Genomic DNA, 17418 nt, shown 5'->3' with positions numbered 1-17418 from the left:
CTTTTCCCCTTAGTAGAGGGGTCAATAACAAGGGGGCATAGATTCAAGGTAAGGGGCAGGAGGTTTAGAGGGGATTTGAGGAAAAACTTTCACCCAGAGGGTGGTTGGAATCTGGAACTCACTGCCTGAAAGGATGGTAGAGGCAGGAACCCTCACAACATTCAAGAAGCATTTGGATGAGCACTTGAAATGCCATAGCATACAAGGCTACGGACCAAATGCTGGAAAATGGGATTAGATTAGACAGGGCTTGATGGCCGGCGCGGATGCGATGGGCCGAAGGGCCTCTTTCTGTGCTGTATAACTCTATGACTCTATGGTTCTGGTGCCAGCAATTTTCAAACAGAACTCAGAAACTCTGTCAACCTCTCTGATGCTACCACTCTGTATACTTACAGCAGAACAAAAATATCCTACTCCTTCAGTTAGTTTGCCAATAGAAAACACAAGGTAATAAATTGAGAAAGCATGTTCTTTTACACACTAGTTGGTGGAGCGCCACAGCAGTCTGTTCCATGCCCTTGGTTACTTTTTGGGGGGGGTGGGGGGAAATAGGTACAGCAAACATTAATTCATTTTACCCAATGGAAGGGTATCCATTAATGAAGATGGAAAGGGAGAAGGATGACCATTCAAGGCCATTATCAACCAGGCAAATTACATTCTGGAATGCATATGCAGGGATTTGATTGATTTCAGATTAAGAGTTTTTTTCCATTTTCACCATTGCATTCTCCACACACAAATAGTAGAAATCTCGGGCCAACAGGGGAATCAGCAAGACAAAGTCTCTTTAAGGTGTCATTGATAAGCTACCAGTGAATCATCAACGTGACTCTCTGTGTTTGTTTACAATGCTCTTCGTGGCTGTTCATCAGTTCTGGGCCCTATTGCTCATCTGCAGTTCTGCACAAAAAGTAAATGAAAAAATTTTAAATTTCTACTTTTTGACAAAATGTCATGTTGCCATTTTTATCCATATATTTGTGCTGGTCTTTTGCTGCTGATCTCCCTTTTTAAATTATTTTTTCAGTGCATGGTCTTAAAACTATCAAGTATTATAGTGAGTAGCAACTTTCTTTCTTAGTGTACCTGACTGCTAAAGTATAGAAGCTACTTATAATCTGTACAGCAGAACTTTACACTATTGCCCTATCTCTGTTTTGTTCCCCTAACATTATTCAGTGACAGATTCTTCAAATGGAAGACAGTCTTCTGGCATAGGGAATCAGATAGAGGTGCAGTGGAGCCTGGATCCGTGCAGTCTAACCATGCTGAAGATTGGTTTTTGGGCTCTGACTAGATCACACAACCCCAAGTGTGAACTAGTCAGAGCTCAATCAGCATTGTACCACCTTAGTACCTCCTAACTCTGTATATAGGCCTTTATCTTCTATATCCAAGGTTGTTTACTGGTATCAAACATCAGTCTGTTATTTTCAGTAAGACTCCCAGAAAATCCCAAGAATTGGCAGATACTCTGCGTAGACCTCTCTAGCGCTGGCACTGGCATCAGTAGTCATTGGAAAGAAAGCCCATTTGATTATGAAAATCCAGCCCTTCGAGGTCTCTGTCATTATCTTGCTGCCTTCAAGTTTCTATTTGAAATATGCTGTTACAAGGCTCGGTAATTTTTATTTTTGAAAGAAGTTCATTCATGTATTTATAATAATACAGGTATTTACAAATAGCTGTAGTCTAGTTACATACAAAGGGTTTTGTCTGTATTATAAGCATAGAATTTGTACTGTAGCACAGATGCATTGGCTGCGTTGTTTATTTGGTTTTACTTTCTATAAACTCTGCATATCAGCAGTACACCTGGAATTTTTTGGCTATTGGGTGCAGCAGTAATCATGTGACATGGCAGGTTTGATTGCTGGCTGTAGTTCAACAAGCTTTTAGTCCAATAAACTGCCGCCAAGTCACCACAGTGGAGAGCTGCTCACGTACATAATCACTACTCGTTAGTGCTACATTTCCTGGGTTTTGTTTACAGTGGAATTACAAAAATGGATGGTAAGATCCTTGTAAAAACCTTTTACGTTTATTTATAGGGTGGTACATTTGAACAAAAAAAGCAACAACAGCATGCAATATAGCACAGAAGTCAGTTTATTGTGGTTTACCAAGTTGTGCTGCAGGATCTAGTAGGCCAGTTTTTCTAGATCAAACAAATAACTCACGTAACCTCAAGAGCTTTCTCTATTACTTGAGCTGGTGTATCAGAACAGTGTTTGACTTCACAACATTGGCAGGTCAGACAGAAAATGAAAACAATTGTGCAGCACAACAGGATATAGTATCAGACAGCTACAGATTGTTTGTGAACATTAGTCAGAAAATCTCTGATGCACCAGTTACTTTTTAAAGCCACTGGCAAGTTTCCATCTTCTGGAAAGCAAAAGAGGACACGTAGCTGAGTCAGTTGATTAAAAGCAAATCATAATTAAATCAGAGCAGTTACATCTCATTCCTTCGTGTGAGATACATTTTAGGTTCAAATTGTAGCCTGTTTTGATATACAGGAATCCCGCCCCAACCGCGGTTTTGCCATATGCGGATTTCAAGTATACACGGTTTCCTCTCTGCAACAAATTTTGCCAACCACGGCAGTGAATTTTGCGTATACGCGGTTTTTAATTTTCAAGTTTCACGGGTCGCGCTTCCAAACACGAGACTCCATTCATCCGCGCCGCTCTGTGTGTGAACGTCGTCTCGTTACTACCCATTTTGCCTTTATTTACAGTATTGTATTGTTCTATTGGCCCTTAATCATGGCCTCTAAGCGTAATCTCAGTGGTAAAGGTGAATCAATAGCAAAAAGGGCAAAGAATGTACTAACCTTAGATAGGAAATTAGATGTCATTAATAGACTTGCCCGTGGTGAAAGTACAGCGTCGGTTGGACGACTAATGGGGATTAACGAGTCCACCATTAGAACCATAAAAAAAAGTGAAGTCGCTAAGGGCTAATATTGTGGGTGGCCCTTCGAAAAGTGCTAAAGTGTCGTTTATGCCACGGGACTATAAGCTTGAAAAATGGAGAAGGCACTTAATATCTGGTTGGAAGACCAGAACCAGAAAAAAGTGAATTTAATTCCGCATGGGTACATAAGAAGGCCCTTCGTATTTACAAGCATCTTACTGTGGCTGCCGGGGAAAGTGTAGATGACATAAAGTTTCAAGCGAGTAAGGGCTGGTTGGAAAATTTTAAGAGGTTTGCCTTGACTAACCTCAAGGTTTAAGAAACCGCCCAGTTGCATCAACCAGCCACGATGTCGCTTCTCCGCATTCACCCCCTCGATTGATTTTTATTGTGTTATTTAAAATAAAGCAACTTACTTAGGCTCTGACGAGTGTAAATGTGGCCGTGTTCCCCCTAACCCCATTTTTCCCATAAGGTCTTATATTTGCCAACCGCGGTTTTACCAACCACGGGGGTTTTCAGGGACGTATCCCCGCAGTTGGGGAGGGATTCCTGTATTTCATCCTGCAAAAGAACTACAACTCCATATGGTTAAACGGACTTGCAATTTTTCTCACTCTGATTTTAAATCTTGCTCCTCGGGACTTGAACGCTTAATCTGGGGTGATACTTCAGTGCAGTACTGAGGGAGTGCTACATTGTTGGAGATGCTGCCTTTTGAATGAGACGTTAAATCAAAGCCCTGTCAGCCAGTTCAGGTGGACATAAAAGATCCCATGTCACTTTTCGGAGAAGAACAAGGTGTCTTGGTCAAGATTTCACCTTCAATACCACCAAAACAGATTAATTTGTCATTTATCTAATTTGCTGTTTGTGGAATTTTGCTGTGCGCAATTTGGCTGCTACCAAACAAAACAAGTAACTACATTTTAAAAGTAATTCATTGGCTGTGAAGTACTTTGGGAAGTCCTGAGGATGTGAAAGGTGCGATATAGAAGCAAGTTTGATCTTTCTAACATTTTTCCAATGCTGACAGCTGAACTGAGCCTGCAGACTCCTTCACAGTGACTTAATTTAATATACTATCTGACATGAATCAGTCATTCATGAAAGAAAGACTTATGCGATAATACTGAGCGGCCTGCGGGTGGCGCTGTCCAGAGAGAGTATAAATACTCGGGCACGGGCCCAGCTTGCGCAGGACATTCTTAACAGGAACTAGTGAAGGACACAACTAGACCTCCATGTTGTAAAACAGTTGATTAAATTGACGTAAGAAAACTACTAGGCACTTGGCCTAAGCATTAAACAAAGCTTTAATCAACTGTTTTACAACACTATCTTCTTCTTCTTAGGCAGTCCCTCGGAACCGAGGATGACTTGCTTCCACATTCAAAATGAGTTCTCAGGTGACTGATGAGTCCAATGCGGGACCTACAGTCTCTGTCACAGGTGGGGCAGCTGGTGGTTGAAGGGGCGGGTGGGTGGGGTGTACGATGTTCCGGTCTGTCACTGTGGGGTTGTCCATAAGGGTCCTGATGTTCCAGGTCCCGAACTTCATTTTAAAGGGTGGAAGATGCCTGTGCGTGTATTCTTTTAACGTGGGGTGGCCGTTGCACACCAGCTACCACACGGGCTTGATCGAGCAAGGTCTTGACCAATGGCATGGGGATCCAAGATGATTGGAGACCAGATTCTGCTACAACGGCCTAGCACAAACATACTGCTACTGTGCTCCTCCCTCCTTCCCGCAGGTCCTCCCTGCCTGGGTTTCGTAGGATGTATTGTGGTAGTCTTGACAGCAGAGAGGTCTGGGAATTTGGGAGCTAAGTTTAAGTGAAGAGCCAGTGCTCACTGATGAAAACAAAAGGGAGTGTAAGCCTAGACTTCCGTGCTCAAATCCATGGAGTGGGACTATGAACCCACAACCCTCCGACCCAGAGGTGAGAGCGCCACCCACCGAGCCACGGGCCGACAGTACAGCCGTACTATACATCAGAAGTGTCCATGGTTTTGCCTCTGTGGACCACATACCCATAGAGCCTTCTAGGGATTGCATATAAAGTTTTCAAACTCATGTTACCATCAATTTGCATCTATGAAGGTGGCAGGACAAGTTGAAAAGGCTGTTTAAAAATGCACAGGGGATCCTTGGCTTTATAAATAGAGGCATAGAGTACAAAAGCAAGGAAGTTATGCTAAACCTTTATAAAACACTGGGTAGGTCCCAGCTAAAGTATTGTGTTCAATTCTGGGCACCACATTTTAGGAAGGATGTCAAGGCCTTGGAGAGGGTGCAGAGGAGATTTACCAGAATGGTACCAGGGATGAAAGATATCAGTTACAAGGAGAGACTCAAGAAACTGGGGTTGTTCTCCTTAGAGCAGAGAAGGTTATGGGGAGATTTGATAGAGGTGTTCAAAATCTTGAAGGGTTTTGATCGAGTAAATAAGGAGAAACTGTTTCCAGTGGCAGAAGGGTCGGTAACTGGAGGCACAGATTTATGGTGATTGGCAAAAGAACCAGAGGCGACATGAAACATTTTCTTTACGCAGCATGTTATGATCTGGAATGCACTGTCCGAAATGAAATTCAATACTAACTGTCAAAAGAGAATTGAATAAATACTTGGAAGTGGAAAAAAATTGCAGGGCTAGGGAGAAAGAGCCGGGGAATGCGACGAATTGGATAGCTCTTTCAAAGAGCCAGCACAGGCACGGTGGGCTGAATGGCAGCCTCCCGTGCTGTATCATTCTATGATTCTATATCTCAAGCAGCTGATACTAACAGATCTTGCTGTTCTGATTTAAGATTTGTTGACCAATAAGGCGGCAGCAGTAGAAATTACCTGTTGCATTTTTGGGTTTCTGCTACCTTTTCTAGATACTTTTGGCTTCTGTGTGTCAGACTATTTTCATAGGTGAACCTCAAGGTCCCAGCATGCATTTGCACTTGCCCTGATATCTTGGTACAATTCGTAGTATGCCTGAGTTACGAACAGTAGACGCTTTTTAGATTGTTTCAGGTACTTGCTCTATTCTGTGCCTTCATTGCATCCACTTCATCTCTGGAAGGCGGCAGAATAACACTATACTAAACTTTGTCTTGGGAGTTGACTGCCAAAGAATTTTTTTAAATAGTAATACAACAAGCAAATAGTAGCAGTAAACAGTAGTTAGAATAGCCAGCTCCTTGTATATTAAAAAAGATAGTTTGCAACTCCTGTGGTAATATAAGATTTAAGTAATTTCCTTACTTAGCCGTTCTTTTCTTTTTCCAATCATCTATTGAAGCCTCTGGCTTGTCTAACTCTCTTTGAAGGTTCCAGATAGATTGACTGATTTGAGAAAGAGTGGCTGATAAATGACTTCAAAACAGAGACCAAATCAATGTGGGGAATTGAATTGTCTGTTAAATTCAAAATAGCTATCAATCAAGCACTTATTTAAACATATCACACTGAATATTTGAATTGAATGGCTTGGCCCCTCCCTCAGAAACCCAGCTTCAGGCAAATCAACTTATTGTTGCAACAACATATCAGGTTAAGTTGGCACGTGATTTCTGAGTGTGAAGCAGGTTTTTAAGAACATAAGAAATAGGAGCAGGAGTAGGCCAATCGGCCCCTCGAGCCTGCTCCGCCATGCAATAAGATCATGGCTGATCTGATCCTAACTGCCAATCTACTATCACAGAGCCATCTCCTGAATCTAACAGAATTAGACACGCGAAATAGGAGCAAGATCAGGCTACACGGCCCCTGGGCCCACTCCGCTACCCACAGGGCCATGACCGATCCGAACCTAGGCTCATGTCCAAATTCCTGCCCGCTCCCCGTAACCCTTAATTCCCTTTACTTCTAGGAAACTGTCTATTTCTGTTTTAAATTTATGTAATGATGTAGCTTCTACAGCTTTTTGGGGCAGCATATTCCATGGACCTACCACCCTCTGAGTGAAGTAGTTCCTCCTCATCTCAGTTTTGAAAGAGCAGCCCCTTATTCTAAGACTATGCCCCCTAGTTCTAGTTTCACCCATCATCGGGAACATCCTCCCCGCATCCACCCGATCCAACCCCTTCACAATCTTATATGTTTCAATAAGATCGCCTCTCATTCTTCTGAACTCCAATGAGTAGAGTCCCAATCTACTCAACCTCTCCTCATATGTCCATCCCCTCATCCCCGGGATTAACCGAGTGAACCTTCTTTGTACTACTCGAGAGCAAGTATGTCTTTTCTTAAGTATGGACACCAAAACTGTACGCAGTATTCCAGGTGCGGTCTCACCAATACCTTGTACAACTGAAGCAATACCTCCCTATTATTTTTATATTCTATCCCCCTAGCAATGAAAGCCAACTTTCCATTGGCCGCCTTAATCACTTGCTGCACCTGCATACTAACCTTTTGAGTTTCGTGCACCAGGACCCCCAGATCCCTTTGTACTTCAGTACTTTCAAGTTTCTTGCCATTAAGATAATAACTTGCTCTATGATTTTTCCTGCCAAAGTGCATAACCTCACACTTTCCAGTATTGTATTCCATCTGCCAAATCTCTGCCCACTTACTTAGCCTGTCTATGTCCCCTTGCAGGTTTTTTATGTCCTCCTCACTCACTACTTTCCCTCCCATCTTAGTATCATCTGCAAACTTTGATATGTTGCACTCGGTCTCCTCCTCCAAATCATTAATATAGATTGTAAAGAGTTGGGGACCCAGCACTGACCCCTGCGGAACACCACTAGTTAATGTAGCATGCTAGAATTTATACTAAACTAAATCGATGCTGCCTGGCCTGCTGAGTATTTCCAGCATTTTCTGTTATTTCAGATTTCCAGCATCCGCAGTATTTTGCTATTGTCTTAGACACAATGCTTCATTTTTATCACACAGCCCATTCCAAAACACAGTGCCCCAAAAAGTTCAAACAGGACAAACTAGCAAATAAGAAATAAGTGCAAATAGCCCTGAGGTGCCTGGACTTTGAGGGTTAGATTATCGGAGCCCTGTAGCCACCACAGCTTGGACACCTAAATAAAAGATTCTAAAGTTTTACCATATTAGGAATGTTGAACTGGTAGTGGACTATATTGCAGCTTGAGTTTCTATGTTGCAGGAAAGTAGCATACAGTTGTACGCAATTCACCACAGACATACTAGTTAGAATAGTGAGACTAGGCAGTTCTTTACAGTAGTGGAAGTGAAATCAATGGTCATTCAACCAGGCTACTGCCATCGATCTAATAACACTGGTGGAGCTGTGTTGCCCCACCTGTCTTCTATGGGAAGAGCAAATTTCATGATAAGACCAAGGGGATGAAAAAGAAAATTGACTTAGGAGAGAAAACACCACTCTTTGGCTGAAAAAATTAAGACGACCCCTGTGATTAAATAGCCTACTGAGTCTCATTGGCAAGGCCCGCATGTGATTGATAACTTGAGAAAGATACAGGAGAGTGTGGAGGAGCCACAAGAGACTCAGTGTACTTTAGTATAATCCCCTTAATTGTATTATAGTGCAGCCGGGGACTGCGCCTTTAAACTGATTGTTACCTTTACAGTGTGTGTTTGCCTTTATCCTGCGTGGTGATGTCATGACGCCGATCACGTGACCGCCAGTGGCGCAAAGAACGTGGGGACGTCATGACGTCAGCTTAGAGAACTTTCCAGCAGTCTTCGACTACCTGGCATCTTGAACGAACGTGTTTTGATTTCCTCCTTGTAACATCCAGCAAACTTCGTTGTTATTAAATTCCAGTCTTTTAATCCATCGAGTTGAGATGAATTATTTAGTTAGGAACCTCCGTTCCTACAAGAGTGAGCAACACCAATGGGAATATACCTGGAAGGAGTCAATGCCTTCAGGTGAGGAAGGAAAGGAAAAAAATTGGCTATACAAAGAGGAAAAAAACTAAATTACAACAACAATGAAGACATGCACTTTTAATTCAGTAAAACATCCCAAGACGCTTCACAGTAACATAATCAAACAAAAATCGATGCTGAGCCAAAGAAGGATATATTTTGAAGAGTAACTAAAACCTTGATCAGAGATGGGTTTTATGGAAGGCCTTAAAGGCGGAAAGGGAAGTGGAGATACAGAGACGTTTTGGGACGGGGTGGGGGGATTTCAGAACTTTGCACCTAGACAGCTGCAAGCACAGATGTCAATGGTGGGGTGAAGGGTGTGGGGATCCACAAGAGGCCGCAGTTAGAGGAACGCAGTTCTTGGAGGTTTGTAGGGGCTGAAGAAGATCAGAGATAGGGAGGGGCGAGGCCATGAAAGGATTTAAACATAAGGATGAGAACTTTAAATTTAAAAATCAAATCAAATCAAATCAACTTTTATTGTCATTGTTAGTGCACAGTGCAGTACAACGAAATGTAGGCTTGCGGCTCCTGAGAGTGTACATTTAGATTAAGACATTTAAACATTCAACATACATTTGGCTTGTAATACATTAACATAAACATAACCATAATAAAGTGCATTGGCAGATGTGCAGGCTTTAGAGTTTATTTGTGGAGTTCACTAGGATGACAGCCCTGGGAAAGAAGCTGTTCCTAAATCTGGTCGTTCGGGTGCGAATGCATCTGTAGCGTCTCCCAGATGGCAGGAGGGCGAACAGACTGTGGCTGGGGTGGGTAGGGTCTTTGATGATGGACCGTGACCTCCGTAAACAGCGTTTCTGGTATATGTGCTCTATGGTCGGTAGCCGGGTGCCGGTAATGCGTTGGGCAGTTTTGACTACCCGCTGCAGGGCTTTCCGGTCATAGTAGCTACAGCTGCCATACCATACTGTGATACAGTTTGTCAGGATGCTCTCTATTGTGCAGCGGTAAAAGTTAGAGAGGATCAGGGGTGACAGGTTACATCCCTTCAGCCTCCTTAGGAAATAAAGGCGCTGCTGGGCCTTCTTCACCAGAGAGGAGGTATTGAGGGACCAGGAGAGGTCTTCCGTGATGTGGACTCTGAGAAACTTAAAGCTGTCCACCCTTTCCACCACAGCCCCATTGATGTGGATGGGGGGGTGACTTCCGCCTTTAGACTTCCTGAAGTCCACAATGATTTCTTTGGTTTTCTTGATGTTAAGGGCCAGGTTGTTATCGGCGCACCACTTCACGAGATGCTGGACCTTCTCCCTGTAGGCTGACTCATCGTTGTTGGTGATCTGGCCTACTACCGTGGTGTCATCCGCAAACTTGATGATGGTGTTGGAACCATGAACAGCTACACAGTCGTGGGTGAAGAGGGAGTAGAGGAGAGGGCTCAGCACACATCCTTGTGGGGCCCCTGTGTTCAGGGTCGGGGGGGGGGGGGTGGAGGTGTGGTTACCTAATTTGACAGACTGGGGTCTGTTAGGAAGTCCAGGGTCCAGTTGCAGAGGGAAGTGTTCAGGCCAAGAGTTTGGAGTTTGGTGGCCAGCTTGTTGGGGACGATAGTGTTGAATGCTGAGCTGTAGTCTATGAACAGCATTCTGATGTAGGTCTCCTTACCATCTAAGTGATTCAGTGCCGAGTGTAGAGCAGTTGTGATTGCATCCTCCGTTGATCTGTTTGCACGATAGGCAAACTGGTGTTGGTCAAGAGAGGCAGGAACACTGACTTTGATGTGAGCCAGGACCAGTCTCTCTCAACACTTCATTATGATGGGTGTGAGTGCGACAGGTCGATAGTCGTTCAGGCACGTCACAGCCATTTGTTTTGGCACAGGAATAATGGTAGCGGTCTTGAAGCATGTAGGGACTACTGCCTGGGCCAATGACAGATTGAAGATGGCGGTGAAGACATCAGCCAGCTGTGGGACCGGGACCGGGAGCCAATTTAGGGCAGTGAGCACAGGGGAGAGTGAGCGAACCTTGGTGTGATAGGATACCGCAGCAGAGTTTTGGATGAGCTCAAGTTTATGGAGGGTGAAGGATGGGAAGCCAGCCAGGGGAGCAATGTAATAATAGTCCAACGGTCACAAAAGCATGGATGAGATCTTCAGCAGCAGCAGGGCTGAGGCAAAGGCAAAGATGGACGATACGGAGGTCGAAGTAGTGGTCTTTTGATGAAGGCCAAAGAGGACGCCAAGGTTGCAAACAATCTATAAATAAATTTATATACATAAATTGAAATAGTCACTAATAAATCCAATAAGGAATTCAGGAGAAACTACTCCGAGTGGTGAAAACGTGGAACTCACTACCACATGGGAGTCGTTGAGGCAAATAGCATAGATACATTTAAGGGGAAGATAGATAAATACATGAGGGAGAAAGGAATAGAAAGATATGTTGATAGGGTGAGATGAAGTACGATTGGAGGAAGCTCGTGTAAAGCATAAACACCTCCACTGAGGGGTCGAGATAGGTGGTGGAGAGGTAGAGCTGGATGTCATCAGCGTACATGTGGAACCTGACTCCATGTCTTCGGATGATGTCTCAAGGGTAGCATGTAGATGAGGAAGAATATGGGACCAAGGATACATCCTTGGGGAACTTCAGCGGTAGCAGTATGGGGGCAGGGGTGGCAAGAGAAGCCATTGCTGGAGGTGTTCTGTCTACAATGGATAGGGAAGAGTGGAATCAAGCGAGGGCAGTCCCACTGAGCTGGACAATGGAGAAGAGGTGGTGGATGAGGCTGGTGCGGTTGACCATGTTAAAGGCTGCAGTGAGGACAAGGGGAGGTGTTGCACTGCGGTCAAAGTGTCAGAGGATGCCATTTACCTTTGATTAAGGCTGTCTCAGTGCTGTGGCAGGGGCAGAAATCTGATTGGGGCGTTTCAAACATGGAATTGCTGGAAAGATGGGCATGGATTTTGGAGGTTAATGATACCATTTGCTAGCAGTACTGTTGACAAGTGATTTTGCACATTACTATAGACCTGGCAGTTATGTAATTACCAAATGATATATGTATTCTTCCACAAAATTCTCCAACAGCCTCTAAGGTGCTCTTTGAAAGTACATTTCTTTCTACTGAAATATTTGACGTGAATTCTGAATTTAATGTTTTCCTTTTACAGGTCCTGCTCAGGTTCCAATGGTGTCTCCAAATGGTTCAGTGCCTCCTATTTATGTGCCTCCAGGATATGTGTCACAGGTAAACAGACATGTGTCTGAATAAAAAGAACAATTGTGTGGAAAAATGAGTATAGTAATATATCCCAACTACCTAATTTAATTGTAATTGTACTATAGCTGAATAGGACTGTTAGCTGGCAAAATTCATTGGTTTTCTCTGGTATAGAAGATAAAATGTATTTATGCCATCACAATTGTACTGCATAAGTATAGCAAATGAAACGTAATTGTATAAAGCTGTGCATTTTAGGAAAACTTCCATTACATTTATAAATGTATAAAGTTGTTTATGTTGATTCTTCTGTTAAGTTTTTTTTCAAAGTATAGTATTACCCTCTAATTTTGCCCACTTTTCCCCCCTGCTTGTGATTTCCTGTTGCTAAAATATTTGCCTATTCCATGGCCTCTGGCAAGATTTTGCTCCCTATGGGAAGATGCCTGACCCGTACTGACATTTTTTCAGAGCAGCGCAGTATGCTCTGTGCAGCGATAATCAGCCACCCAACTGCACCACAAGGCAGCATTTCTCCCTGCCAAAAGATAGCCAATCCTTTCAAAGCTATTATTGGCCCAATATAACTAAGCCACAGTGAACTGGAAACGCCACTAAATGACAAATATATAAAATGGAAGATAAAGCAAAATTAAACAGTAATAAACAATAAACATTGAGCATTTAGCAGTAGCCGCCCCTCCTATTTTCCAGCCCCCTCTGTGATGCCTGAAGGGAAACCGCTGTTGCTGAGAGACCTGAATTCCAAGAGATAGTATTTTGTCCATAAATTTTAAAGACTGTTAGATTTGAATTTATAGTTAATATGATCACCATAGCTTGGAAAGGTTTCAGTAATACTTGTCTATCCAGTGAATTCTTAGTTATATTAATCCTTCATCACTGTTGCCGGAAGAGAGGAGGTTTGTTGTGTTGTTGTACATCTATCAATATTAATTTGCCACTTCAGTAACAAAACTCTTAGTCAGATTTTAATCAAACTTTATAAAAGTTGCTCCTAATTAAATATTAGGTTTCTTTGGAAAATTGAAGAACTATTCATGGGTTCCTCTTCCTATATCGCTAAATCATTAATACATTTGTATCTGTTGAATTTTGTCCTTTGGTAAGTGGGTTCCTTGTGAAAGTTGGAATCCTTTGAACGATCACTGCATCTGATTGTGAAGGGCATTCAAAGAAGAGTTAAATAGATGGAGTATGCCTCTGATTGTGTTCTACATAAAGGGCTATGGATTGCTCAGAAGAGCCAATTTTGGGACAGTGGTGTAATCTGTAAGGAGTTCTAATGCTGAGACAAACAACAGCAAGAGGGTAAGACCCAGCAGCATTCCCTTGCCCAGCTGAAGGATTTTGAGATGGAGAAGCTTGTAATTACCTTTGCATAAGGGTATTTGCATATAGAGACTCCATTTTTATTTCACAAATATTTAACTAAGGCCTCCAAAAGTTATAGAGTTGTTAAGGCTATGCTTTTTGGCATCTAGGGATACACTCTGAACTGGATCATCGGAACCCCAGTGCACATCTATGACATCAAAGAAGCTCCTTAACTGTCAGAACTGATGTCCGTGATGTACACAACTGCTCTGGGTGGATTGGGAAAGACGAGGTCTATTCTAGTTAGTCTGACACCAATTTTCCAGGGTCTTTTGCTAGCCACTTTGAAAATCCTGTTAATGAGATGAAAATGTTTTGATGAGATAACAGAGGGGGTTGATGAGGGCAATGCGGTTGATGTGATGTACATGGACTTCCAAAAGGCGTTTGATAAAGTGCCACATAATAGGCTTGCCAGCAAAGTTGAAGCCCATGGAATAAAAGGGACAGTGGCAGCATGGATACAAATTTGGCTAAGTGACAGGAAACAGAGAGTAGTGGTGAACGGTTGTTTTTCGGACTGGAGGAAGGTACACAGTGGTGCTCCCCAGGGGTCAGTACTAGGACCACTGCTTTTCTTGATATATATTAATGACTTAGACTTGGGTGTACAGGGCACAATTTCAAAATTGGCAGATGACACAAAACTTGGAAGTATAGTGAACAGTGAGGAGGATAGTGATAAACTTCAAGAGGACATAGACAGGCTGGTGGAATGGGCGGACACATGGCAGATGAAATTTAACGCAGAAAAGTGCGAAGTGATACATTTTGGTAGGAAGAATGAGGAGAGGCAATATAAACTCTAAAGGGTACAATTCTAAAGTGGGTGCATGAACAGAGAGACCTGGGGGTGTATGTGCACAAATCGTTGAAGATGGCAGGGCAGGTTGAAAAAGCAGTTAAAAAAGCATGTGGGATCCTGGGCTTCATAAATAGAGGCATAGAGTACAAAAGCAAGGAAGTTATGATGAACCTTTATAAAACACTGGTTCGGCCTCAATTCTGGGCACCGCACTTTAGGATGGATGTGAAGGCCTTAGAGAGGGTGCAGAAAAGATTTACAAGAATGGCTCCAGGGATGAGGGACTTCAGTTACATGGATAGACTGGAGAAGCTGGGGGTTGTTCTCCTTACAGCAGAGAAGGTTGAAAGGAGATTTGATATAGGTATTTAAAATCAGGAGGGGTCGAGACAGAGTAGATAGAGAGAAACTGTTCCCATTGGTGGAAGGGTCAAGAACCAGAGAACACAGATTTAAGGTGATTGGCAGAAGAACCAAAGGCGACATGAGGAAAAACTTTTTTACGTAGCAAGTGGTTAGGATCTGGAGTGCACTGCCTGAAAGGATGGTGGAGGCAGATTCAGTTGTGGCTTTCAAAAGGCAATTGGCTAAATACCTGAAGGAAAAAAAATTTGCAGGGCTACGGGGAAAGGGCAGGAGAGTGGGACTAGTTGAAGTGCTCTTGCAGAGAGCTGGCATGGGCTTGATGGGCCAAATGGCCTCCTTCCGTGCAGTAACCATTCTATGATTCTAAGTTGTAGGTCATTGGGTAGGTGGTGCTTCAGAAACCATATATATATCAATATGTCATGGTGCTGGATTAAATGTGACCTTTGTCACCCTGAGCATAACAAGAATATAAATACTTTATCAGAAGTGGCATGCAGCCTTATGTCGAAGGACCGGTGGAAGCCTCCTTGCTTCATTTCCTTTTCAAACTATTAAGTACATTTATATTTACTGTGTTAAAGTTACAAGTCCTGGGCAGGGAGCTCAGCCTTCAAACCAGTATATTTTAATCATTTACAGCAAAACAAATTTAAATTTGTTTCTTAGATTCAGTATTGTAAAATTACAAAAAAAAAAACACTGCTGATAGAGACACCTCCCCTATTTAGTTTCTTTCTCAATCTGTTCAATGAACAACTGAAGTGAGCATTATGTTACCAGCATATAAAAGGTTACTGGTCTTGATTTTGAGATGTATTTATATTTTGCAATTTTACAAGGTTAATGAATCATTATTCATGAATTTTAAATGAGCCTATGAAAATGTATTAAAACATAGTCTTGTTGGAGCTACAGAGGTACAGGGTTGCACTTATAAGTAGGGTTGCCAACTCTGGTTGGAGGTATTCCTGGAGGGTTAATCACATGACTTTGATCATGTGACATTGAATCACCTGACACACCCAGTTTACAGATATTGCATTTACCTTATAACGGTTTGAGTCCCCTGTAGTTAAGTATTTTTGCTTGTGGTTTCGTGACAGCAGCTGTCGGTGCGAGAAGTTCTGCGAACCTCAAGCCCACCTGCGAGCAGATGAAGAAAGTACGCAGGTGCAAACCCAGATGTGTACTGCAAATGCAAACTCTACTTTTCTTCGGGGTTGCTAGCAGCAGTACCCCCCGAGATTAATCTCCCATTATTGGAGACTTCCAGACATTCCGGGAGGGTTCTGGACCTGACACTAACCCTGACCTTTACATACAAATCTCAGATCCCTACATCCACCCCCCCCCGCCCCCCGATCCTTTTATATTCCTCCATTTCAAATACTTATCCCATTCCCTTTTAAATAATCTTCTAGTCTCTCCTCAACAATAACCACTTGTGGTGAAGCATCCCATGGCATCCGTTTTTGCCACCTTGTTAAGTACAGAAATTCAAAACCTTGTGAGTTAAATACTATAAATATTCCACTTGCGAATGGACCTGACCAACATACTTGTGCCTTGATCTCAAACCATTGTGTTGTGTGTCTGTTAATCAATTAGCTTAAAGAAAGGGTTACTGCCTTAAAGAGCAAGGTACAGGAACTTGCAAGTGCAGACAGAAGTGAGGGGATTTTCACGGGCAAGTGGATAGTATTAAATTCAATAATGAATCATTGCAGGTAAGTGATATGGTCAGGATAGCATCAGACTTGAGAGTCATAGAAACATAGAAGATAGGAGCAGGAGTAGGCCATTCGGCCCCTCGAGCCTGCTCCGCCATTCAATGAGATCATGGCTGATCATCCAAACTCAGTACCCCGTACCTGCCTTCTCCCCATATCCCTTGATACCTTTAGCTCTAAGAAATATATCTAACTCCTTCTTGAATATATTTAAAGACTTGGCCTCAACCGCCTTCTGTGGTAGAGAATTCCACAGGTTCACCACTCTCTGGGTGAAGAAATTCTTCCTCATCTCTGTCCTAAATGGCTTACCCCTTATCCTTAGACTATGACCCCTGGTTCTGGACTCTCCGACCATCGGGAACATTCTACCTGCATCTAGTTTGTCCAGACCTGTCAGAATTTTATAAGTTTCGATGAGATCCCCTCTCATTCTTCTAAACTCCAGCGAGTATAAGCCCAATCGACCCAATCTCTCCTCATACGTCATTCCTGCCATCCCAGGGATCAGCCTTGTGAATCTTCGCTGAACTCCTTCCATGGCAAGAACATCCTTCCTCAGATAAGGCGACCAAAACTGCACACGGTACTCAAGGTGTGGTCTCACCAAGGCCCTGTACAACTGCAGCAGGACATCCTTGTTCATGTACTCAAACCCTTTCGCTATGAAGGCCAACATACCATTTGCCTTCTTCACTGCCAGCTGCACCTGCATGCTTACCTTCAGCGACTGGTGCACAAGGACACCCAGGTCTCTTTGCACTTCCCCTTCTCCCAATCTATTGCCATTCAGTCTTTAGGGATTGGAGTAAATGAACAGTTCAACCAGGAATAGTGGTCATGAAAGGGGGTCAAAAATTGTGAAATATAAGGAAGCAAGGTTACTGGCTGGATTAAGGTTGATAAAATAAATATGAAAGGTAGGAAATCCTGTGACGCTATCCAAGAGATTATATTAGCGAATAGATACCAGGCACTGTCCAGCATGGCAGAAGGTAATACGGTCCCAGAAGAATAGGTAGGTAGTAAACTAGAGCAGACAGCCTGGACAAAGATGTAAGATGCAGGCCAGAGAGATTATAGTCATAGGCGATTATTTTCTGAAGAGAGTAGATAGCCATGTCATA

General features: G+C 43.0%; 1 protein-coding gene across 2 annotated transcripts in view; it reads left to right on the top strand.

Moving 5' to 3' along the window:
• fndc3a (fibronectin type III domain containing 3A) overlaps positions 1–17418 on the top strand; it is a 347342-nt gene that overhangs the window by 215441 nt on the left and 114483 nt on the right. For both annotated transcript variants that reach the window (XM_086006446.1, XM_086006447.1), the window contains one exon: positions 11940–12016. In XM_086006446.1, the coding sequence (XP_085862572.1) occupies positions 11940–12016 (77 nt within the window). The remainder of the gene's footprint in view (positions 1–11939; positions 12017–17418) is intronic.

The sequence above is a fragment of the Somniosus microcephalus genome, chromosome 14, assembly GCF_052327205.1.
Source record: "Somniosus microcephalus isolate GS21.2 chromosome 14, FLI_Smic_1.0, whole genome shotgun sequence".
NCBI classification, from domain to species: Eukaryota; Metazoa; Chordata; class Chondrichthyes; order Squaliformes; family Somniosidae; genus Somniosus; species Somniosus microcephalus.
This window is presented reverse-complemented; position numbering and strand designations above follow the sequence as displayed.